The sequence below is a fragment of the Ahaetulla prasina genome, chromosome 5 (genome assembly GCF_028640845.1).
Source record: "Ahaetulla prasina isolate Xishuangbanna chromosome 5, ASM2864084v1, whole genome shotgun sequence".
NCBI lineage: Eukaryota > Metazoa > Chordata > Lepidosauria > Squamata > Colubridae > Ahaetulla > Ahaetulla prasina.
Window position 1 is genome coordinate 97,902,240 of NC_080543.1, and position 24,758 is coordinate 97,926,997.

The 24,758-nt window shown below is 37.1% G+C and overlaps 2 protein-coding genes across 9 annotated transcripts in view; one reads left to right on the forward strand and one right to left on the reverse strand.

Moving 5' to 3' along the window:
- MFSD9 (major facilitator superfamily domain containing 9) overlaps positions 1 to 489 on the reverse strand; it is a 35,314-nt gene extending 34,825 nt beyond the window's left edge. The window contains exon 1 of one of the 7 annotated variants that reach the window (XM_058186482.1): positions 1 to 483. In XM_058186482.1, coding sequence (XP_058042465.1) covers positions 1 to 438 — 438 coding nt within the window. In that variant the 5' untranslated portion in view covers positions 439 to 483. The other 6 variants (XM_058186485.1, XM_058186486.1, XM_058186487.1 and 3 more) reach the window with 6 other exon arrangements.
- On the forward strand, positions 83 to 24,279 carry TMEM182 (transmembrane protein 182). Of its 2 annotated transcripts, none has more exons than XM_058186489.1 (5): positions 83 to 221; positions 11,007 to 11,106; positions 12,956 to 13,054; positions 17,768 to 17,905; positions 21,085 to 24,279. In XM_058186489.1, the coding sequence occupies exons 2-5, from the start codon at positions 11,019 to 11,021 to the stop codon at positions 21,306 to 21,308; spliced, it is 549 nt and encodes a 182-aa protein (XP_058042472.1). In that variant the 5' UTR covers positions 83 to 221; positions 11,007 to 11,018; the 3' UTR covers positions 21,309 to 24,279. The 2 variants fall into 2 exon arrangements, with proteins under 2 accessions (XP_058042472.1, XP_058042471.1); XM_058186488.1 differs by lacking the exon at positions 83 to 221 and adding an exon at positions 9,548 to 10,731 and having other exon boundaries at positions 21,085 to 24,277.
- The last annotated feature ends 479 nt before the right edge of the window (positions 24,280 to 24,758 follow it).

Sequence of the window (24,758 nt, forward strand, 5' to 3'; positions counted from 1 at the left end):
CAGAAAGCCCACCGCGTAGAGGCACAGCAAGAATCGGTTGGGCCAAACAGCCCTGCCTCGGAATAACGACGACAACGAGGCCGCCACCGCCACCGCCTGGGGCCTTTCCACCTCCTCCAGAAAAGGGCTAAGCGGGTCGTTCCCGCCTCCTCCATTCTCCATGCGTCGCGGGGCGAAAGGGGGGAAAACAACCCCGCCGCAGCCCGGCACGCCCTGAGCAGGTAGGTGTCCGGCAACCGGGCGACCGGGGAGAGAAGCGAAAGGCAGCCGCTGCGTAGGAAGATGACGGGGATGTGGGGCGGGGCGAGGCGGCCAGTGCAGTCGCAACAACAGCAACAAGAAAAGTGACAGTTTTACTTTCGGCCGGCGCCGTCTTGGGTTGCACAGGTTGGGAAGCCTCCTTGGCCACCTTGTGCTCTTCTGGAGGCTGGATATCATCGAAAATATTATTTGTCGAGGTCTTGGAGACCCCTGGCCTAGGGGAACAATCCACGTCGCTAAAAAAATAAAATAAAGACACAATCCACGTTGCATCTGTTTTAGGGGAGGAGGTTCAATTCATCGCCCACTTAAAAGACTGAAAGGAAACGTTCCAGGCTGACAGCATTGCTTCCAATGACATTCGGCTCCAGATCAAATCGGGTGGCTTTTTTTTTGGGCATGAAGGAGGAGCGAACGGGGGAAAAAAAGCCTCCAGCCTCCTACAGATGCTGAAGCGGCCATCCCCGGCTTGTTCCTCGCCACGCGGTAAAAAGCAACCCTTGTCCCAAAGAGGTAGCGATCCGACGAATATTAAGAGGCGTAGCCGGCAACCAGCACCGGGGATGGCCGCTTCAGCATCTGTCGGAGGCTGGAGGCTCTTTTTCCCCCCTCCCCGTTCGCTCCGTGTTCCCTCATGCCAAAAAGAAACAAAACAAAACAAAAAGCCACCCGATTTGATCTGGAGCCGAATGTCATTGGAAATAATGCTGTCAGCCTGGAGCGTTTTCTTTCAGTCTTTTAAGTGGGCGATGAATTGAACCTCCTCCCCTAAAACAGATACAACGTGGATTGTGTTTTTATTTTATTTTTTTAGCGACGTGGATTATTCCCCTAGGGGTCAGCAACCCGCGGCTCCGGAGCCACAAGCGGCTCTTTGGGGGCCCTCTGCCGCGGCTCCCTGTCCCATCACTGGGTCGCCCCGCCCCTCTTATTTCTTTTTTCGACTCCAGCCCGATGCGGCAGGAAGTGAAGGCTGCTTTATGCGAAAATGTGGCGTGAAAGCAGGTACAAGGCAGCTCCGCTCCTGCACGCTCCCCCCCGCCCCCATCTCATCTCGTAACCCTCAGGCCGGCTGTGGCTGAGCAGGGAGTGTGCGCACGCGCGGAGAGACCCTCCTTAAGCGAGCCGCTGCCCCCCCTCCCCCGTGCGCCTTTCCTGAGCTTTGGCGCTCTCCCCGCCCGTGCGCAGTTCCCAGCTCAGGCACAGCTTTCCCGGGCATCCTGAGAGAAGGAGGGGGAAGAGGGTCGCCGGAGAGTACAGGAGCGAAGCTGCCCTGTACCTGCCTTCGCGCCACATTTGCACATAAGGCAGCCTCCGCTTCCTGTCACTTCAGGCTGGAGTCTCTCTGCGCGTTCGAACGTTCCTTGCTCAGCCACAGCCGGCCAGGAGTTACGAGAGGAGGGGGGGAGAGGAGGAGGAGGAGGACGGTCGTCAGAAGCGGGGGGGGAGGGGGAGAGAGAGAGACATAGAGAGACGCAAACAGTGGTAGACAAAGAGGGAGTTTATTTTATTTATTTATTTATTTTATTAAATTTTTATACCGCCCTTCTCCCGAAGGACTCAGGGAGAAGGACTACAGAAGGACTACTCCCGAAGGACTACAGCCAGAAATAAAATACAAGATATATACAATTAAAAAGGAATTAAAATATAGCAATTACTAAACGGCTGATAGTTAAAAATGAATTTAAAATTTAAAATATTGATAAAACCCCAATATAAAACCAAACTATTATGCCAGTCCCGCTTGAGTAAATAAATATGTTTTTAGCTCACGACGGAAGGTCCGAAGATCAGGCACTTGACGTAGGCCAGGAGGGAGTTCATTCCAGAGCGTCGATGCTCCCACAGAGAAGGCCCTACTCCTGGGGGCCGCCAGCTGACATTGTTTGGCGGACGGCACCCTGAGGAGACCCTCTCTGTGAGAGCGTACGGGTCGGTGGGAGGCATACGGTAACAGCAGGCGGTCTCGTAAGTACCCGGGTCCTAAGCCATGGAGCGCTTTAAAGGTGGTAACCAGAATCTTGAAGCGCACCCGAAAGACCACAGGAAGCCAGTGCAGACTACGGAGCAGTGGTGTTACGTGGGAGCCTCGAGCGGCTCCCATTACTACTCGCGCAGCTGCATTCTGGACTAACTGCAGCCTCCGGGTGCACCTCAAGGGCAGCCCCATGTAGAGAGCATTGCAGTTAGAGGGGAAGAGAGGGAGAGATACAGAGGGAGAGAGAGACGGGGGGGCGGGGGGGGGAGATAGGGAGAGGCAGAGAGATATATAGATAATAGTTTTGTGGTTGGGCAGGTGTGGCTAGGTGGTCACGTGACTGGGTGGGATTGAGTGACATCGAGTTAGCCGTGCCCACCCAGGTTTTGTGACTCCTGGTGTTTTTTTTTTCCTGTGGGAAACTGGTTCAAGTGGCTTTTTTGAGTGTTCAAAGTTGCCGAAGTCTCTAACCTTGGCAACTTTAAGACTTGTGGACTTCCACTCCCAGAGTTCCTCAGCCAGCAAAGCGGTGGGAGTTGAAGTCCATGACTCTTAAAGTTGCCAAGGTTGGAGATCCCTGCCCTAGGAGCAAAGTGGTGGGTTTTGCTGGCTTTTCCTATTCAGCAGTGCTACCTGCAAGATGCTCTTACCGAAGGTTTTAAATTTTGGGAGGCTCTAGATGGAGGAATCGGGCCAAATCACTGCACACTAGTATTCTGTAGGGTTTAAAAAAATGTGGTAGTAGTATTTCATAATATGCCAACAAGAAAAGATAAAGTAAGGTAATTAGATGAAGGTAGCAAAAAAACCCTATCCTGATAGTTTCAGGATAAAATAAAATATATGTATAAAGAGCAGAGTATCTATAGAGATTCTCCCTCATCCAGGTCATGGTTGTCCCAAAAGTGCTTTTTCAAGAGGCAACTGGATTTTCTGGTTTTGTTTTGTTTTTTGAAGACCTTTCGTTTCTCATCCAAGGAGCTTCTTCAGAACTGAAAAAGCTTGGATGAGAAGTGAAACATCTTTAAAGATATAAAGAGCAGATTATATTCAGTATTTAAATATAAGTGAAGCTTTTGATCTGCAAAGTCTTGTGATTTAGGCTGTTGGAAGTCTTATGATGCAGATTGTGAGAAATATTTTCTGTTCTCCTTCTCTTTCAGGCCTATTTGAAATCACTGTTCTTCATTCAGTGACTATTTTAGCTTTTTTTAAAAAAAACAAAAACAAAACTCTACTTAAAAGACTGAGTTTGGGTAATTCACATATAACTGCATAATTAACCTTCATGAACATGCAACTCACAGATCAGTAAATCAAATTTTTGTTACAGCCCTCGACTAATATAAGAAGGGGGGGAATTTGAATGCCTCTTCAAGGTATTTTACAAGGAGAAAGAATGAGGACAATGCATTCAAGGTGCTCATTCATTCAGGTTTTCAAAACGAAGGAAGTCCTTCAGGTGGAATTAGTATTACAGGTTGTCCTCGATTTACAACAGTTTGTTTAGTGACCGTTGAAAGTTACAACAGCACTGAAAAAAGTGACTTCTGACCGCTTTTCACACGAGCCTTCCAGCATCCCCATAGTCACGTGATCAAAATTCGGAAGCTTGACAACTGACTCATATTTATGACGGTTGCAGTGTCCGGGATCATGTGATCATCTTTTGTGACCTTCTTACAAGCAAACGTGGAAGCCAGATTCATTTAACTTAATAAAATACTAACTTAATAACTGCAGTGATTCCCTTAACAACTGTGGCATGAAATGTCGTACAATGGGCAAAATTCACTTAACAAATGTTTCACTTAGCAATGTGGTCATATGTAAAGGATTGCCTGCATAAGATTTAGATGCAGCGGGATGGGACCTATGTTTACAAGTAGAGTCCGTGTTTCAATGCCATTGAGTTCAATGGAATTTAAACATCTGATAAAAGCATGGGACTAAAGCAGTCTTGGTACATACTTGAATAAAGCATCAGCCTCTGGATTTCTGGTTGATATTTAGGGGTGAGGTTGTCTTAGGCTTTGTGAAGCTCAACTATAATGCAGTAGCTGAAGGAAAAACAGAAAATTCACAACAAGGCTCTATGATAGGAGCTATCCTTATTGTATTGCTAAATAGTTTCACAGGCCTGAATTTTAGAGAGATAATTCACATCACTAAATGATACAAGCATGGGAAGGAAGTAATTTAAAGGAAATGATGTATTTTATGATGCAGAATTTAAATGTTCTGTTAAAGGGAAAGGGAAAATCCAAATCATACACATCATAGATATTTCCTAAGTTGCTTTGCTTTCCCTAGGATATGGTCCTCCTTTAAAACATTACTCAAAGTTCTGCTTTCAAGATACGGTTTGTTTATGTGTGTCAGAAGCATCACAATTACAATAAAGCATACTACATGACATAAAATTTAAAATATAAAAGGATAGGCTAAAAGAAATAAAAACTCAAATTTGGGCAGAAATGTTAACTTGCAGTTGCTCAACATTGGACTAATGGGAAAGCATAATTAACCCCACATCTTAACCCCTACAGCATCTTAGTGAAATGATTAGGCAATACGAAACAGGAAACAACTAGTCTGTCCACATTATGTACAGTACTGTAGTTATTACTCTGCTCTGTCTGAACCTTATAACAGTAACCCAGCCTTCATTACAACTCACTAAAGGTAGTACGTGCTCTGTGGGTTGCCTTTGAGGAGCACTTAAAAGCTGCAATGAATACAAATACAACTGCCTATTATCTGGAATTCAGGTTGTTTGAGGGATTTTTTTCCTGTTTTAAATTGTTCAATCTCTTTTGGACTTCTTAATTATGTTTGATGTAGAGTATTATGAGACCAAATAGATATGGCAGTGTACAAATCTTAATACATCAAGGGATCTTCTAAGGATATGTATGTCTTTTAAAAGAGTCAGTTTGCTCTGGTGGTTAAGATACCAGGCTAGAAAGCAGGTGACTATGATTTCTATTCCCATCATAGCCAGGAAATTCAGCCAGGTAACCTTGGGCCAGTCACTGTCTCTCAGTCCAACCCATTGCACAGGATTGTTGCTGTGGGGAAAATAAGAGGAAGAAGGAGTGTTGGATATGTCTTGATTTAATGTAAAAATAATAAAGGATATATAAATAAATATATGTCTATTAGACCAATCCTTTTATACGTAGGTTTAGAAGTAACATTAGTACATACATTTTCCCCCCAAACAGTTTAAATTTAATTTCTCCACCAAGTAACAGGCTGTATTGTTTTCTGTATACAGGAATACGGCTACTCCTCTTTCTATACTCACTTGAACGCATAGTAACCCTTGAGATAATATAAGTCAAGCTAATTTACACTTTTAGTATTAATCTTATTTCTATTCTGTTCTGCTTTATTCTGCTCTATTCTACTCAAGAATAGAATAGAATAGAATAGAATAGAATAGAATAGAATAGAATAGAATAGAAATAAGACTAGGACTAGGACTACGGTAGGACTAGGACTGGAAAAGAACAGAACAGAATATTTTAATGTGTGCATTTCTACATCCAAGTCAAATAAACTTGTCACAATGCTGCCTTTTGCCAGCTCATCTGTGATTAACTGGTCTATCTACATTAGGTGTAGTTTGGTTAATGTAATCCATCTACCGTATATACTCCTAAAATTCTCATTGTCATGTTCTTTAACTGGTGCAAAATGATGCATCAAAAGCAACAATTTTTGAATCTCAAATCACTAACTTACAGAAAGTGTCCAAAATCCAGGACCCATGACTCTTGAAGGAATGAAATGTAGGAAAATTATGGCTGCTTCAGTATTATTGGCTGCTACTGCTGTGGTCATGCGATTCTCATTTTCAACCTTCCTTGACTTTTCTCAGTCAATCTCACAAACCTTTGCTCCCTGTATCCCACCCAGCAGCAGCCAGTTACCTGCCTGTGGGAAAGGGGAGGGAGAGAGAGATGGGGGATATTGAAAACATTTTTTTATAAAAAGTGAACATTCAAGAGTTTTTTCCTACTCTAGAATTTTGTGACGCTGATAATACTAGTAATATTCATAATCAGTATTGAATATTTTTACAAATATTCTTGTAAACGTAAAAATTATAAGAAACCTTCCTTATGTGGAATATATTTGTCCTATATTAAAACTGCTCTAAACATTTTGTGTGTGTTATAGCCATGACTAATCAGTTTTATAAAAGAAAAAGGTGGTGTTCCCCAAGGCAGTGTTCTTGGACCAACACTCTTTATATTATACATTAATGATCTCTGCAACCATATTAAAAGTATGTTCTCTTTGCTGACGATGTCAAACTATTTAACACTAGCAACAATACAGCTACCCTTCAAAAAGACCTTGACTTTGTGTCAGAATGTTCTAAAACCTGGCAACTCCAAATCTCAACCAGCAAATGCTCTGTCTTACACATTGGAAAAAAGAATCTAAACACTAAATACAAACTCGACGGACATTATCTTACAGATGACCCCCACTCTGTCAAAGACCATGGAGTCTTCATATCCAATGACCTAAGTGCCAAAGCCCACTGCAACTACATCGCAAAAAAGACATTAAGAGTTGTAAACCTAATCTTACGTAGCTTCTTCTCCAGAAACCCTACACTACTAACCAGAGCTTACAAAACATTTGCTAGACCAATTCTTGAATACAGCTCGCCTGTCTGGAACCCATACCACATTTCAGACATCAATACAATTGAACGTGTCCAGAAATATTTTACAAGAAGAGTTCTCCTCTCCTCTGAATACAACAAAATATCTTATGCCACCAGATTTGAAATCCTGGGTTTAGAAAATTTAGAACTATGCCGCCTTCGACAGGACCTGTGTTTAACTCATAGAATTATCTATTGCAATGTCCTTCCTGTTGAAGACTACTTCAGCTTCAATCACAACAATACAAGAGCAAACAATAGATTTAAACTTAATGTTAACCGCTTCAATCTTGATTGCAGAAAATATGACTTCAGTAACAGAGTTGTTAATGCTTGGAATACACTACCTGACTCTGTGGTCTCTTCTCAAAGTCCCCAAAGCTTTAACCAAAAAGTGTCTACTATTGACCTCACCCCTTTCCTAAGAGGTCTATAAGGGGTGTGCATAAGAGCACAAACGTGCCTACCGTTCCTGTCCTACTGTTTCCTTTCATTATATCCAATTTATATAGTTATTACATGCTTATACTCACATATATGCTTATATGTTGTATAGTTGCTTCATGCTTATGCTTATGTATGCTGTTATGACAAATAAAATAAATAAATAAATAAATCAGGATATAAGGGAAATACTGTAATAATTTATTCAGTATTTCAATGGATCTTTTCTTTAAAAAAAATAAAGCATTTTTGTAGACATAGGGAAAAAAGCAATGGAAAACTGCATATCATATACCAAACTAAATCCAATAAGAGTAAAAATAAATTAAAACCAGAAATGGTCTTAATCTAGTAAATTCTATATTATAAATGTGAATCTTAGAAGATTTTATCTTTATAAGTAGAATGGATAATTGTTTCCATAAGACTGGCAGCCAAAGCTCTAGGGTGGGTTTATTTTTCACAATGAAGCATAAGGGCTTAATTTTAATCTAAGAAATGCCACCATGAGATTTTCCATTAAGATTCATGGAGTAGGTGGCATAGATTTTCATACGTAAATTGTTCAGATTTGAAATAATTTTAAAATGATATAAAAATTTATTTAAAAATATCTCTTACAGTAGCTTCTTAGTTCCATGCAATTCTAGTTGCAGTTATATTTTCAGACAGAAAAGAAGTGTTTAAAGGATTCAAATGCTCATAAAAGCCAGGCAGAAACTTTGCTATCTTCTATGACATTGACAGTGCCAGAGGTTCTTCTATTAGAACATTATATGTGTTTATTTAGGTGAGACTAAGTAATGTATATGATTTATAATCCACTTCTGTTTCCCAAAAATAGCTCAAGAAATCTTACTGGCAACATTTTTAAAGAATAAGTATGATCTAAATATTTTAATTTTCCCATTTATCTGTGGGAATCCATATATTATCCATTTTTATAGTTAAAAATTCAAGGCTCAGCTTATTTGTGGATGGGCTTCTCTGGGCTTCTACATATATGGAATATGTAGGTACTTTAAATAATATTACCAAATATACCCTTGGATAAGCCCATACATGTGGATAAGCTGAAGCGGGTGCATTTTGACACCAAAAATTCTTGCCTTATTTGTAAATCTATATGATAGTTGATCTCAAAAAGCTAAGCAAATTCAGTTTGGATTTGTAGTTGAGGGTGAGCATAACAGAATCTCAAGGTTTCAGGCTAGCTTAGAAAACAAAACAAAACAAAACAAAACACACACACACCCAAAAAAGTGTAGACATTTTCATACCCTTGCCATGAAAACTATATTGATATGTTTATAAAGGCCTCCAGACTTGAGGTTGACTTGAAAGAACCTTTCTTAAAAATGCAATTTTAAAAACTCACTTCGCAAAGAATAACTAAATTAACATTTTAAAGTAAATTTATAACCATTCTTTCTGTATATCATTTTGCAAACTGATGGAATTGTAAAAAAACTTGAATATACTTTATATTTTTAAAAGGCAATAATTGGTTTTGTCCTAAGTCAGGAATGCACAGCAGTTTCCAATTATACGTACCAGTCTTGACATCTGTCAGTCTCTCTGTCCACCAACTTCTAGCATAATTTTTATTTGCAAGAATGCCTTGCCCTTTCATAGACTCCCTTGCTTTGTATAGAATGTACTTAACCTGTACAGAAAAAAAATGAAGTTAAGTGAAAAGGAAAAAAGAATCAAAACATGTTAGAACAGAAGTGTTGACAAGAAACTTGCTTACGATAGTAGCTGTGTTATGATCAGACTAACGATATGCCGTCAAAACTGCAAATTATTCCTATGTCTCAAAAAACTTACCTAATTGTGTACTTCTGTGTTGAATTAGTTCAACAAATTCATTTAGATCAGGGTTCTCCAAAGTGGTCAATATTGACTTCTAATGGTCAATGAGACTGTTCACTATTGTTATTATTTTACTAATTAAAGTAGTATTTATTAAATTATTTTTATGTAATGTGTTTGAAGATCAATGAACAATGTGAAACATCATGAAGGAGTCATTGACCTAAGAATCTGGAGACCCTTGGTTTAAACACACCACTATGTGCTAAATCAGGGAGGGAGGGATGCAGGGAGACTGATATGCAGATGTCCAACTACCATACAGAAAAGCTGTACAACTGAATAAAATCTTATCTCTTTGGCAGTGTAAGCCCAGATATCACTATCCCAATCTCACATATTTTGGAGGTATGCAGAGTAAAATTTCCAGAATCCCAAGACAACCAAACCATCAATGATGCAGATTTGTTCTTCTGGGATATGTATTCCCGGAGCATCTGGATGGCATCAGGATGCAGAAAACATCTGTTTATATTTGAAATTGAAAAATAATAGTACAGCCTGTTCTCTAAAAGCATAGTTGTGTTACTTGGCTGCCCCTAGAAATCACCTCTATTCCCAAATCTCATTAAAGCATACAAAGCAGGACATTCTATATTTCTGCTTTCTTGTGAATATAATAACATATTAGATGCTGAAAGCTTGCCTGCAGAGATGTGGTTTTAATTCTGAATTTGAGATAGACGTGTATGCTCTCATTTAAAGACCATTAAAAAAAGCAAGTGGGTGCCACATTTCAGCTTTAAATGTCTTGATTGCTGCCTTAGAATGAGATAGTCAATCAGTCAATGAGGCTCAAGTGTTTTTATCTATCTGATGATAGGATTCAACATGCCTGCATATCTGCAACTTAATTTGCACTGTACTTTGTAAGTTTGCCTGTGATAGAGAAGAACTATTCCTTGCCTCCTTATAGGAAGAAGATAAATTGATTGTAGGGTGTGTGTATATGTGTGTGTGTGTGTATTGCTACTGCTTGTCAGCATTGGATATTGAAATCCAACCGAGGCAGAATAATAAGAGGACAGTAATTTCATCCCTCTTCTTCATATGTGGATGCACCATGTGCAACAATATTAAGCCAATAGCTAGCTAAGGGAAGGTCAGCTATTTTTGGCTGGTCACGCCAGCTAAGGAAAATACTGTAAAGTTGTTTCAGGGAGTGTCCCAAAATAGAAGTCTATCTTCATTTGTTAGGTTGCAGTTTAATTGAACACAAATCTAAGCCATAGCATAAGCAACATAATTCTTAACTAAATTTATCCAAGGAGGACATTCCTCCCCCAGCACCCTGAAATATATATTTTAGATTTATCAGTTATTTTTAAAGAACAAATCAGCAATGAAGTTGAGTGTTGGAATATTTTTTGGAGGCTTCTTTGGAGCTCTTGGGATTTTGTTTTTTCTGGTTGCTTTTGGGACAGACTATTGGCTTTTGGCTACAGAAGTTGGGAGGTGTTCTGAAGATGTGAATCGCACTAGGGTTAGTATACTTTTTATTTCTAGGAATAATCTCTTGCAGTGGCATCAGAGATATGTCTGTTTTGTTCTTGTTTAGAAAACCATTGAATGCATAAGGAACGTTTTGATTTTAATATTAACTTCATCCAGTAACATTCAGGAGGTTACTTTCTCTGATTTCTATTTTGGTCATACTAGGAATTAGCAGGAAGTTATGGAATTATGAGCAATCCACCATAAAACATAGAACATGAGTTAATACAAATGTATGATAAGTTCTTAGTTTCTTTTGTGTAGGAAGAGACGATTATGTTCCACCATGAGGGTTTCTTCTGGAGATGCTGGTTTGATGGGAAGATTGATGAAAATCCCAGCAGTATGTTGAAGTTTTGGTACAGTAAGTAATCTAGTTTTGACCTAATATGTAGAACACTTGCTTACATTTTTAAAATTGTCTACTTTAATAAGTTCTATCTGTAGAAGGAAGCTGTTTTGTGTGGCAAAATGGATCTTCATGAGCATTTTCATTATCTTTCTCTCTGCTGCATTTTTCTGTGATTCTTTCAAAATATGTTCTAGAGGACTTCCCAATCTTCTGCATCAGATATGTGGATCTGTTTGTTATGGATATTATTCTGCTGGAGAGAGATCGAAGAAGACTCCCAGTACCCCATTTCTTTAAGCTGCTTTATATTCAAAGTATTCAATAGAGATTCAGTTCAAGCACAAGAATGCAGTGGTTTGTAACACTCCAACAGAACAATCCACTAAAATCCAGCATGTTTTGTTCTAGCAGGATAACCCTGTATGCAAACATAAAAGCCATAATCTTAGATTTGCAGAAATGTGACCAAAATGAAAACAGGACACTTCTGCACATGCCTGCATAAATGCATTCTGCAAATATTTCTAGCAAGGCTTCACATAGTGATATAAGCAAGATTGAATAGCAAGTTCATGTTTGTGCTTGTGCAAGAGCTGCACAAGCTCTTGAATGAAATGGAAGAACTTATTTGAATGTGTTTTCTGTTTTCTCATGCACTGCTCTAGAGCAAGGTGTTTGATAAGTGAAGAACTGACAATCTTTCTATATAAATACCTGTGTATACTTGCACAGAAGCCAACTCACTGAGCATAATATATTGAGAACTAGAGAAACATAAAATTGTGGTTACACACTGTTTTAATCATTTGGGAATTATAATAATTGTATCTTTCACAGAAGTTCCTCTTAAATATTTAAAGTATTTATGGAAATAAGTGTAGCCCATCTTTCCATAAAAAAATCTAATTGCTCTCTGTAGGACCATAATTCAAAAAACATGCATCAATAAAAGCTCTAAACTATCAAAAAACCCCACAAATCACTAATGTCAAAACCCCCCACAAATCACTAATGTCTCAAATCTCTTTCCCTCTACCCATCCACCCTTCCATGTCAGACCATTCAACAGCATCATCCTTTTTCCATGTTATTCTCCAGATACCAAATGGGAGGCAGTGAAAGTCATAAAGTGCCATATTAGGTTTCTAATAGAACAAAGGTAGATGGAGGCTTGTCTACTGAATGATCTTTGGGTGATAGAATATTGGAATTTCAGAAATGTTATGGAATGTACTGGTAGTTTGAAAGAGTAGAGAGACTGAAGAACTTGGGAGGAACAAGAATGGGTTTATGTATTTCTTACACTTTCCTTATAAGGATCTTCCATAATATAGGCATCTGGGAATCAAGAAAAGTCAATGAATGATTTTTGTTTGTTTGTTTGTCTTCAAAATTTAAATATAAGTGCTAAATGAAATGCTAATTGGAAATAATTGGCAAGTATATATATCACTGGGAAATGTCTTGAATTCTCTAGGGAAGTCCTTTACTGCTTCTGCTTCATTCTGAATCAATTCAGAATGAATCAAGCAGTACTATTACTGCTACCGAAACACCCTCCAGAGTAGTGTTTTTCCTTCAATTACCTTGGTAGTCCAGATCATGTAACATATTTTTTATTTTTATTTTTAAATGTATATGCTACCTGACTCCTAGAGATTGTGTGATTTGAGCCCTACAAGAACGATTCCATTAAAAGTGGAATGTAATTCTTTTTCTCTCCCACACATAATTCAGAATTTTGGATCTTAAACATACAGGGCCAATTATTCATCCACCTAGCATAAGCATTCTAAAATTCGGAAAATTGACATGTATAGAAATGCAAGAGAATAATTCAGCCTTTGTTACTGTTTTTCAGCGAACCAGTCACCTTCTAAAAACTGCACCCATGCTTATCTCTCTCCATTTCCTTTCTTAAGAGATTCCCATAACTCAACCACCTATAATTCTGCAATTAGTAAGTATTCTTTGATGCAATTATCATATTAGGGCTGCATAGCAATTGCTTTAAGAATTATAGACAGATCACCACTTCTGCCATCGAAGCTCCATTTTAGAATTGAATCCACAGTGTTGCATTGCCTTGGGAAGTTGTTTCTTGTATGAGTAGACCCTCTACAGTCATAACTCATTTATGATCCCCAGAGGCATCAGGTTGGATTCTGTGTTCATATGGGTCATTGTTCTACCATGTCCTATTATTATTGTTGTTGTTATTGCTGTTTTTCTCCTAAAACATGTCCCCAAAGGCACATTCCTAAGGTGACAATAAATATCATTGTCTTGAATCAATGTGTGTGTGTGTGAGAGAGAGAGTGAGTGAGTGTATGTGTTTGTTTGCAATTCAGGTTTGATTCCCGGCAACAACTGGCAACAGCTTTAAACAGGTAACCTGTTTTTTAGTGATCTTATCCTTATCAGTGATCTTCTTATTGTAAACTCTTTGTACCATCTCATATTCTGTTTTCACCAATAAACAATCTGATATTTAAAAGGAGCAAGAATTCTAGAGGCCAAAATTCTAGTATCCTGACTTGACCGATCGGACGGGTGGGGCTGAGTATAATCTAAGATCTCTGTATATATTCAAGTACATAATATGAGTTCATGGTTAACAAAGAAAGAAGGGTGAACAATTTCTAGGGAAGAACCAGTCTCATGATAGTTTAAATTAAAATTAACTTGTCAAAAATGATATTTCGCTGCTAGCTGAAAAAAGATGGCTGGTATCCATTAGTAGTGTCCTTTTATCCTAGAAATTGAATCCAACATTTTTTAGGCCAGAGATTACATTGTGCCTTTAAGTGACATTTTAACAATAAGGTAAGACAAGAATTGAGAAATGGGTTGAGTGGGGTCAAAAAATTAAAATACATTACATTAAATCAAATTATTTTAATGAGATATTGGTAAGTCAAGGACAACATTTTGAGAGGAGATAAAGTGAAAAAGTCTAGATAACATCAGCAGTCACATAGTCAAAATCCTGTTTCTTTTTTATGTTTATGATAGCTTAAAAAAAGGGGAGGTGGCACTTTGATTGTCCAGGCTTGAGCATCATCTTGACTTTTTTACCTCCACCACAAATGTTATTTTATATATTGATCAAATATGTGTTGGTCAAATTTCAAGCTGTAGTCACTCTATTCACTAATTAAATCAACCAAACAACCAAGCAACCACCCATCCATCCACCTACCCACCCACCCACCCATCAACCAACCAGATTTGGAGGGCCCCACTCTATTACCCTTCCAGAGAACTATGAAGGCAGGCATTGAGCTAGAATGGGAGTGAGCCCAGCAAATGCAAATGTTAATGTAGAGGTGATAAGAAACTATAGCGTTGTGTTGGGATATACACAACACTATATGTGGGATATGTGGTGGTGTGGGGTTTTCTGGCTTCTATTTTATGGAATGTTGTGAGCTAAAACCTCATGAATTCCTATTACAAAAAAAGGGTCAACTGGATGAATAAAAAGAAACTGAGAAATATTGAGCCTTCAGTCACACTGCTCAGAAAGGCAATAAATTAGGCAGATTTCTGCAAAAAGGAAGCTGTTTGACTAAAGAAAGTTGTATTCTGAAAAAATCATGTCTTTTCCTCCTTCCACACTAAACCACTTTATTTGGGTATATAACAAAAATAAAATTGCAAATTATTGCATAAAAATAAATAAATGAAAACAGAATCCTTCATATAGGAATCTATTCTTATTCAGTTTTCTTGGAACCTTTTCCTTTACACAGAAAGAAAATATCAAATATTGAAGACAAAGTCAATTTGTGGACTCCTTATTAATTCTACTAGGAGAGAAGACATACTGATTATGTCTATCCTTAAGAGCAACCTGAGAATAGGGAGATTATTTTCACATTTTGCACTCACTCATTCACTCAATCAATCAACCAACAGTCAAGCCCCTTCTTGAGGGTACTTCTAATTCTGCAAGTTTTTGATTCAATGAAAGACATTAAGAAATAATTTATTCTCCTTCTAACTGGCAATACCACTATGATAAAAATCAAGCTCATATACCTATCCACTCCTGTTTGTTTTCCTGTTCCTAACTCTTTTATATTTTTAGCCTTCTGAAACATCGCCAAAACTAGAGCTGTGACATGCTGCAGAAAAATGTTATGATGCTTAGTTATGGAAACTATTCGTATTGCAACAACACAAAGCATGTGGGCTTGAAATCTGTAGCATTGCTTCAATGCATTCTTCTTCTACTACTTTGGAAATACCCTAAGTATAAATATTACCCCAAATTCCATTTTATTTATTGATAAATTATATTGTGTAAATGAAATAATGAATTGCTTCATTTTGGGTGGCATACAAATTTAATGATAATGATAAATTATTATTTCTGTGTGTATGTGGGCAAATGCAGAAATTTATGGAAATAACTCTTTTTTTGGGCCCAAATTTAAAGGAATATTTAACTTTCTAAAAATAGTTGGGAGCAGATAATAAGTATCTAATTCCTTAGCCATATTGGTCCCTGAATAATAATATTTCTGATCACAAAAATGAAACAAAGATGAAATGTTTCTTCATCAATTCCCCAAAAACAAAGTACCAAAATAATTTTGATCACTTCTTATGAATGACAATCCTTAAACTGAGGAACTCTGTCCAGGATTCTAGAAAGTTAGAGACTATAGTTTAAGAAAAAGAGGCTATAGTTTATATAACTTATTTTGAAAGGTCCCATTAGACACTCAACCATCCTTCAGAAGGAGTGTGCAAATATCCATTACTTCAACCAGAAGATGTGGAAAACCATCATTAAATACAAGTTAGCGTTCTTCTTTATATTCATATAAAATTGTGTTTAGACAGGGGTTCCAACTATTCTCTTAAGTTTTTCTATTTTTGGTATAGACTTTTGATTTGCCACCATAACATAGCAAGAAGTATATATTTAAACTAAATGAATTAATTCATAGATTCATAGATAATCAAAGCATACATATTCTATTTCATAGGAAAGTATAATTAATTATTGAGAGGATACTATACTAAGGCTTTCCATTGGAAAATAAGACATGGTTTTATGTAACATTTGCAATTGCAATTGTGTACATGATGCTGTAATTTGTTTTTAAAAAATATTTTTTTATTTAATTTGATTGCCACCCATCTCACTTTGCAAAATGACTGGGTGGCTTGTTTAAGTTATACCATATAATCAAAGCATAATAGCAAATGCTATGACTAAGTTTAGATTCTAAAACCCCTTTTTTAAAGGACTTTCATTTATTAGGAAATATAGCAATCCTAATACATTTTTTTAGAATTAAAATTATTTGCATTACAATAAAGTTTGGTTTCAAATCTTTCAAATTATTGAAATAGGAGTACTTCTTTTATTAATACAGTATGAGGAAATTAATATATAGAATGTTCATACCAGTGGTGGTATTTAGCCAGTTCTATCTGGTTCGGGTGAACCAATAACGGCGGCTGCCCGGATGTCATTAGGTCCCATTTTTGACACTCTGCGCATGCACGGAGATGGTTTTGGCGAGCAAAGCGATCAAGCACGCGTGCGCTCACATTTGTGAATTGGTAGTGAAGGTAAATGAATACCAGCCCTGGTTCATACCCTTTAAAGTATTTTGTGCAACCCAATTCATAAAACAGCAGTTGAAAATATAGTCTAAATATCAATATTATGAATAATCCTTGGTAGTTTTATTGTAGTGGGGTGTACATTTTAATTTTATGCAAATAGATTCATACTTAGGCTTTTTCACAATAATTTAACATTTTCCTATTTTTAAATTGTATTTATAATATAAAATAAATGGATTTCCATAATCTTAGTTTTTATAGATTCCTAAAAATAGATGCCTAACTAGTCAATTATTTTATTACTATGAATATTTGAGGGGAAGAAGACCCTATATTACCAGACTTTTAATGCATTGATCATTATCCAGAACCTTTAATATTACTTGTCCTTAATGCAATGATTTTTTATATTTCCTTTGAAAAATGCACAAAGAAATGTACTGTCTGAACAGTACATTTAGTACTGTACAGTTATTAGCAATGTTGACTTTTTTAAGAATACATATTTTGGCTTGTCTTTCCATTGATACTTTCAATTTGGATTTTAAAACCATATGTAAATATATTTTGGTGACTATATAGTATGCATTTCTTAAAAGCACTCAATTCTGGTTTTCAATAATTCTGTGACTTACAGTATCTTGACTATGTTCTAAGCTTTTCTTTACATTGTTTCTAGGCTCTGTTTCTACTTTAGTGAGATCAATTGTATCTGGTAAAACCATGCAAATATCTTGAAGAATCTTGGCTATAGTTCAGCACATTATTTTATAAACAATTTCCATTGGCCAAGCGAGCAAACTGATTAACCGCATGTCTCTCCAGCAGATACCAAGCAACAGGGATTCATAACACTCTTCACATGCATCATTATATTCCAAGATGATCTGATAGCATTTGGCATTCCTATCTAATGCAGGACATATGGTGCTTTAGATTACTGATTACCAGGGGGCTGTGCTGGAATAAATGTTCAGCTTGCTAATGAAAAAAAAAAATGACAGGGAAGGCTGGAGACATTCTGTAAAAATTGTCTTTTATTCTCTAAAATCTCTTTTCGCTATTCTTCTGTCCCCATGTCCAGTTTATCGTGGTTTCTGGTCAATTTTCATGCTCCTTGGAGTGGTCACTGTGGTGGTTGCTAGTTTCTTCATCATCTGTGCTGCACCTTTTGGTAGTCACATCCTCTACAAAATAGGAGGAGGTTTTTTCATTGCTGCTGGTAAGTTTCATGTGCTGTCCAAAGTTAGTTGTCCCAAAGCAACATTCCTTACCCTAATATTTTAAGCTGTGTGGTTGAAACCATACATGCAATGCAAGGATCCGGGGAGGGTTTTGTGTGCTAAGCATAAAACACCTTGGATTTCACAGGGAATGTTTTTTGAAAAAGCCTCGTTGAAGGAAGGGATAACATTTTTTTTCAAGTTATGTGTATATGTATATGTATAATATATATCACAATCATTCTATGTCCATTTATTTATCTATCACAAAATCCTTCTTCACAATATAATACCAGCAAAGTCCCTCTGGCTTTTTCTAACATGCCATATTCAAAATATCTCCAGAAAATAATATGAACTCCACATATTTTGTGGGACAGTATCTAAGAATGTGTTCTTGTTTATATAATAAGGAAGTAATCCATTTAGCAAAGTTCTCTTGGGATTGTGGTAGTCCCTTCAAGAAAAGGTATCATAATTTATTTTCAAGCCTTTGGAAAGAGAATAGAAAACTTAATTTGAACCTAATTCTCTCCTTCAAGAGCAACTCTCAAACTTTGTCTCCCTCTCCTGACAAACCAAGAAAATAAGAGCCTCTACTTTCAGTCATTTCTGTCTCTTTCAGAAACAACTCATCAGGTGTTTCTATAGAATGCATACATATTTGTTTAGAACTCAGATTTGACATCCAGAACCCAAATACGTATCTTTTCTTTCCCTTGTTCCATTCTGTTGAATTGATCATCTGTTCATTCTATTGAATTGATCATCTGTTCATTCTGTTACTGCATACTTCCGTTTAATTTTATTATAGACACTCTACTTACTCCTCTGACTCAGTCCCCATTTCTGCCACAAATTTAGGGTCTTGAACAATTAGTCATGCACAGGAGAATTCTGATTCAAAAGAGATGAACTGACGATTTTGGGTAATAGGTGTATTTAGAGCAATCCTATGTGTATCTGCTCAGTCATAAATCCTGCTACTGCAATGATGGAGTTTTACTTTTACCCATCAAGTTCTTCGACTCTGCAAGAAAATAACTCTATCTTTTTTCTTAGCTTTTTGCTCCTTACTTATGTTTCTTCATATCACTTCATGGCTGTTTGGAGGCTCAGAGTCCTATTACTTTATTTAAAATACTGCATTTGAAACATATAATTTTATGTACCTCAGTTAAGACATGAAGGTACAGATCGTGGAATGTGTGATTTAGAAGCCTCTCTAATAGATGGATCTTTCCTAAATTCTGTTCTTTTCTATATTGGTTCAGAGGTTAAACAAGAAGGAAAAAGAAACTCTTTTACCAGAAGTCTTTATTTGATTATTTTAAACCAACAATCAAGCATGCAAGGAAATAATGGGAGGAGGGATGTATGTTTAATTTTCTCAACCCACATACTTTATCCTGTTTTGAATTGCTCTCCCTTCATATATTTTCTCTAATGTAAGTACAAGAAAGTCTGATTTGCATATTGTCTACTAGTAGAACATGCAGATCAGCTACCATTTCAGAGCTTCTCTATGACTTTGTCTTCTGCTCCTCAGGCTGACTTTATGTCCTTAGATTTTTGTAGGATTTGATTGAAGCTGTGTGGAGTGCATGAACTGCCCCGGCAGCAGAACAGTCTGTTCTTATGAGATCAGATTCAGAAGGTGTCAGCCTGCTAACAAAGTCAACAGAAAGAACAAAGTCTGGAATGATTTTTTTTAAAAATAAGGATTTTCAAAACTCGGTAGTACTAGTGGGACTGTAGAGGAGCCTGTCACTTTAAACAGCACTTGTTGATCACATCTGTCTCTCCCTTCTTCCTTCCCTTGTGTCTTATGGAAATTTATGGAAGGCTTCTGTTAATCCCTGCTTCTCATCCCTATGTTAGTTTATACCTTGCGGATAAAAGATGGGTGCCCCTGAAAAATCAAACTGCAAATGAATAATGAGGAAGAGACAGAGAAATAGAGAGCTGCATCCTTATTTATCCAAATATCTCTTGAACTCATTGTTTGTTTTTTGAAGTAATGTGTTTCATCTTTTTGTGATTCGTTACATCTTTAAGACACTTATTTTTACTAAGGGAACAGGGAATTGTTCTCCAAGCAAAGGGTCTTAACAAGTCCTAAGAGGACTGTAAGGGGCGTACATAAGAGCACAAAAGTGCCTACCGTTCTTGTCCTATTGTTTCTTCTCATTATATCCAATTAATATAGTTATTACATACTTATGCTCATATATATGCTTATATATTATATAGCTATTTCATTTCATGTTAATGCCTATATATACTTATATGACAAAATAAAAAATAAAAATAAAAAATAATAAAAAATAAAAGTTGGAACAGAAGAACTATGCAGCAGTCTCAAAAGTTTCTAAAAAGCCATGCTTTTTTTAAGGTTTAGTCACAGTCACTGAGCTTGAATGGCAATGGCCATTTGTGATAATGATTATAATAAAAGTACATTTTTCTCCCAGAACAATGAGGGTCATTTGGCCCATTCATCTTGGTAATAAACCAATGGTACAATTAAGCATTCAATTTGTTCAAACATAATGCAGGGTTTGAAGGAAGAAGTCCTCTAAATAATGAATGTTTAAGACAAGGATTGGAGCCTCTGGTCTTCCATTGGTTTTTGGTAACTTGCCTTCCTCAACCTCAACCAAAGCCCAAAAATTGATGGGCCAAATATTTTTTTCTATTGAATAGATAGATGTCACAAATTTATATGCTGACCTTCTAAAATGATGCTGAGTAATATATAGTCTTAAAACAAACTTAGAACATCTCTACCAAAGTAACTAATAAGTAAGTTTGCCAGTAAATATTTTTCTAGATGTTACTATATCCATCCATGAAAGATTTCCAGTAGAGAAGAAGACAAGAGTAGACGTAGACTTGGATTCTAGTTCAGTAATAAGCTTGTTGAGTGAATTTAGGCCAGTTACTTTCTTTCAGCCTGCCTGCAAAGTGATTGTAGGGAAAATGGGGGGAGAGGGTGTCGTGAATGCTGCCTTGAGATTATGAACAAACTGAAGGATAAAAATCTAACATCCATAGATTTATAGGTTTGGAGAATCTGTTTTAATGTTTTTCTAAATTTTCTAGATATTTCTGAGTTCCTGTATGACAATTTTGCCATAAATATTTAATAAAACATTTTTTTCTCTCCATCTGTTAGGCATCCTATTCTCCCTGGTGGTTGTACTGTATGTTATCTGGGTCCAAGCAGTGGCTGATCTCAAAAACTATGAAGCTCAGAAGAAAATTGACTGTTCAAGTTATTCCATCTATGTACGTTATGGCTGGTCTTTTATACTGGCTCCAGTTGGAATATTTTTTGCTATGTTTTCTGGCATGTTGTTCCTCCTGGTAGGACGTACGATTTATCTGCATTCTGATTAGTCGGGTAGCAGGTGCTTGAACTATTAGTGTGTAGTGAAGTTGTATATTGTATATTGTAATGTATATTGTCTACTCAATAATACTGGAAGTGTGACCTTAGGTTCAGTGAAGATTGCTTCCCAGAAATGTGCACAAGAGTTTTAGCCACTGTTTACATGTTCTTGCTATGAAGGACATGAAAATCCTTTCAGAAATAGGATCCTTTCATATTTCTTCAAATCTTCCTGCACAAGCAAATATATAAAATAATTAATGTAAGTATTAGGTGCTGGCTGCAGGCAATTCATTATTGACATTAACAACTTAATGAAGGAACATTTACAATGAAACTACTACTGCCTTACACAATGTAAGCCGCCCTGAGTCTTCAGAGAAGAGCGGGATATAAATGTAAATAAAAAAAAAGTCTTCTTTTCTTTCCTGCCCAAATATTTGCTGCTGGAAGTAAAGAAAAGGTTGTGAGGTCACCCTTCTCAATTCATCTACAATGAATTTTGTATTCTGTTTTCAGAAAGATTCCAAATTTGATGTCTTTAGCAATAACACTTTAATGTTATATAATAATATAATAATGCTGATTTCCAGAAACAGACATATTTTTATTCAAAATAGATATTCCCTAAATTTTCCCTATCATCAATATTTTTTCCCAGTGTAAGGATCTGTGTGCTTACGACAGCCAATAAATAAGATCCAATTATTAATTCGCCTTGTAGTCAAATTGTATCCTTCTCCTAGGCACAAACAATGCAAAATTATATGGGGAAATCTAGATGCAAACACCCACATTGCTCCTGAAAGAAGGGCCAACTTTGATCTCCTTAAGTCATCTGAGAAGCAGTTTGAACTGTGCGTAGTCCTTCATTATAATATTGTTTGAATTGGTCCTGCAACCTTACTGAACAAACAAGTATTCCATGCAATGCTTACTCTATTTGTTTTTGTTTCAGTTCTCAGTTTTACTATGAGCAAGCAGTTTGGTTCGTAAAAATAATTATCCATGTAATGCTTTAGCCAATGTGTCAGAGAAAAGATGAGATCAGTGGAAGAATGCTTTAGGTCTATGTTAAGATACTGTTCAGTATAGATGCAATAAGTCCATGTGGTCCAAATCATAAACAGCTTATCCAAAGGAACTACAAAAGATGATGGGTAAAAGTTATCTAGCTCAGCACCCAGCAGACAGCAACTAATGTTGCTTACCTGGTCATCAAAACAATGCATGATACAATGATAAATTATTATTTCATTGTTACATCATGTTTTGGTGTCCAGTGATGTTTATAATTTGATCCATTTGATCATATTGTTTAAACTGTTGTCTGTCAATCACCTTTTCATAGTCCACCTGTTCTCTTACAACATGCATAGGAAGGGAGGGAGGGAGGGGGGGAGGAGGAAAGAAGGAAGGAAGGAAGGAAGGAGATCTATGATGGATATGTAGAAAAGGTGTTCATATGGAATGAAGAATAATGATATTAAAAAAACCTCATATATTATCACTTTACCACACACTTCCCATGTTGAAGAAGCAAGAGCTCCATTCTTAGCCAGGCCACAGTTGATTCCAATCAATTTGGTTTCTGTCCCAGATTGATAAAAGCTACTGGCAATCTACAATCCGAGCAGGATGACCAGCCTTACATATGGTGTCCTTTTTCTTCTGGTTTAGGATTATAGGCTTTCCCCATAATCCCTTAATCCACTGTAAAACTGAAGTATTGTGAGTAATGTAAAGGGGGCATTGAGGCCTGCTTCATGTGTTGCTATCATCACCAGAAAATGCATGTCAAGATTCAGTTAGATGAGGAACGGCAGAGAGCAGGCATTAGAAATGTTACTTATATCTTTCAAGCCTGGAGCCACGTCTACATTTCTCAAGTCTACTTTTGCTCCTTCTATTTGTTATCACTTTGCAATCATTCACTTTTTAAAATTAATACCAGGCTTTCATTGGAAAACTTGTTTCACTCTCTATTTTTGGCAATAGCAAGAAAGGATGTCTGTTTACATCTGTTTCGCTATAATATAATCCCCTCTATTGATTTTCCTCCTTCTCCTCTTACCACAGTGGTTCAGGATAGAATTAAAGCCCACATGATTATGTTCGATAAATATTAAGTGTCCATTTTTATGGAACTTCTGTCTTTACCTTTCCAAAGCCTTCTCTGTTGTCTGAATACTCTACACTACCTGCATATGAGGTATACCTGTATGCCTTGGAATATGACTACATAGAGACTGGCTAGTTGTGGCATCATCTGCTCACCAGGAGAAAGTGATTAGCAATTGAAATTATGCCAAATCTGCTTCTTGCAAATAGGAGCAGATTTCGAAGATAAAATTCTTATCTCATCATTTGCGGCAACATATGATAATTGGATTTCTTTAGAAAAATACATATATATGTATTTGACATATGTTTTCTATGAAAAAAACTGCTGTATATGTTCCCTTTTTAAAAAAATAAAAGTTAATGAGGAAACTATTTGTATAAAGGAAGGGTTTTCTTTTCTTCTTGCTCTCTGTTTCTCTCCAAACGATGGTGCTAAATTTCATTATATTACCAAAACATAAAACTTGCTGTTTGCTTGAGTATGCATTTTACTAATCTGGTTGTTATACATTTATTCTACCTATAGATCTCAAAGCTGGTTAAATGTTCCAGACTATTTCCCATTCAACTAGGAAAACAGGCAAACTTCCTTATCTGAATTGTTTTTAGATCCATTTGCCTTTGGATTATGGTATTCTGACTCATTCAATACATTTGATAGAAGTGACCTTATCTAGACATCTTCCTACCATTCCTTCAGCCTTCTGATTTGTTTGGTCTCTTTAGGATTTTTCATTAATATTAATTTATTCTTTTGCTCCTGGTAATTTTTTTCACTAACATTTTTATAGACTTCTTGTAAAAGCATAGCTGGCTCAGGAATTCTGGGAGTTGAAGTCCACAAGTCATAAAGGTACCATCATTCTCCACCTGTCGTCTATGGAAACATTTCCCCCCCCCACCTGTCTAGCTGGTTGACAGCTGAATACAATGAACTTAACCTAGACTGAATTGAAAGACCCAGTAAAAAAGTGGTAATTCCCTGTATGGGGCATCTGAAAGGTAGTTCCAGAAGTGATAATAATTTTGCAGGTTGAGCTTACATTAAAAGATAAAGGTAAAGGTTCCACTCGCACATATGTGCTAGTTGTTCCTGACTCCAGGGGATCATGTGGCCGGCATGACTAATGCCAAAGGCGCACGGAACGCTGTTATCTTCCCACCAAAGGTGGTCCCTATTTTTCTACTTGCATTTTTTACGTGCTTTCAAATTGCTAGGTTGGCAGAAGCTGGAACAAGTAAGGTGAGCTCATCTCGTTACGCGGCACTAGGGATTCAAACCGCTGAACTGCCGACCTTTCGATCAACAAGCTCAGCATCTTAGCCACTGAGCC

Bases quoted from the DNA above. Each gene is read 5' to 3' on its own strand.
- TMEM182 (XM_058186488.1), top strand. From the start codon at position 10,591: ATGAAGTTGAGTGTTGGAATATTTTTTGGAGGCTTCTTTGGAGCTCTT. The intron at 11,107-12,955 runs GTAAGTAATCTA...ACTGTTTTTCAG, and splicing joins TATGTTGAAGTTTTGGTACA to CGAACCAGTCACCTTCTAAA. The intron at 17,906-21,084 runs GTAAGTTTCATG...TCCATCTGTTAG, and splicing joins AGGTTTTTTCATTGCTGCTG to GCATCCTATTCTCCCTGGTG.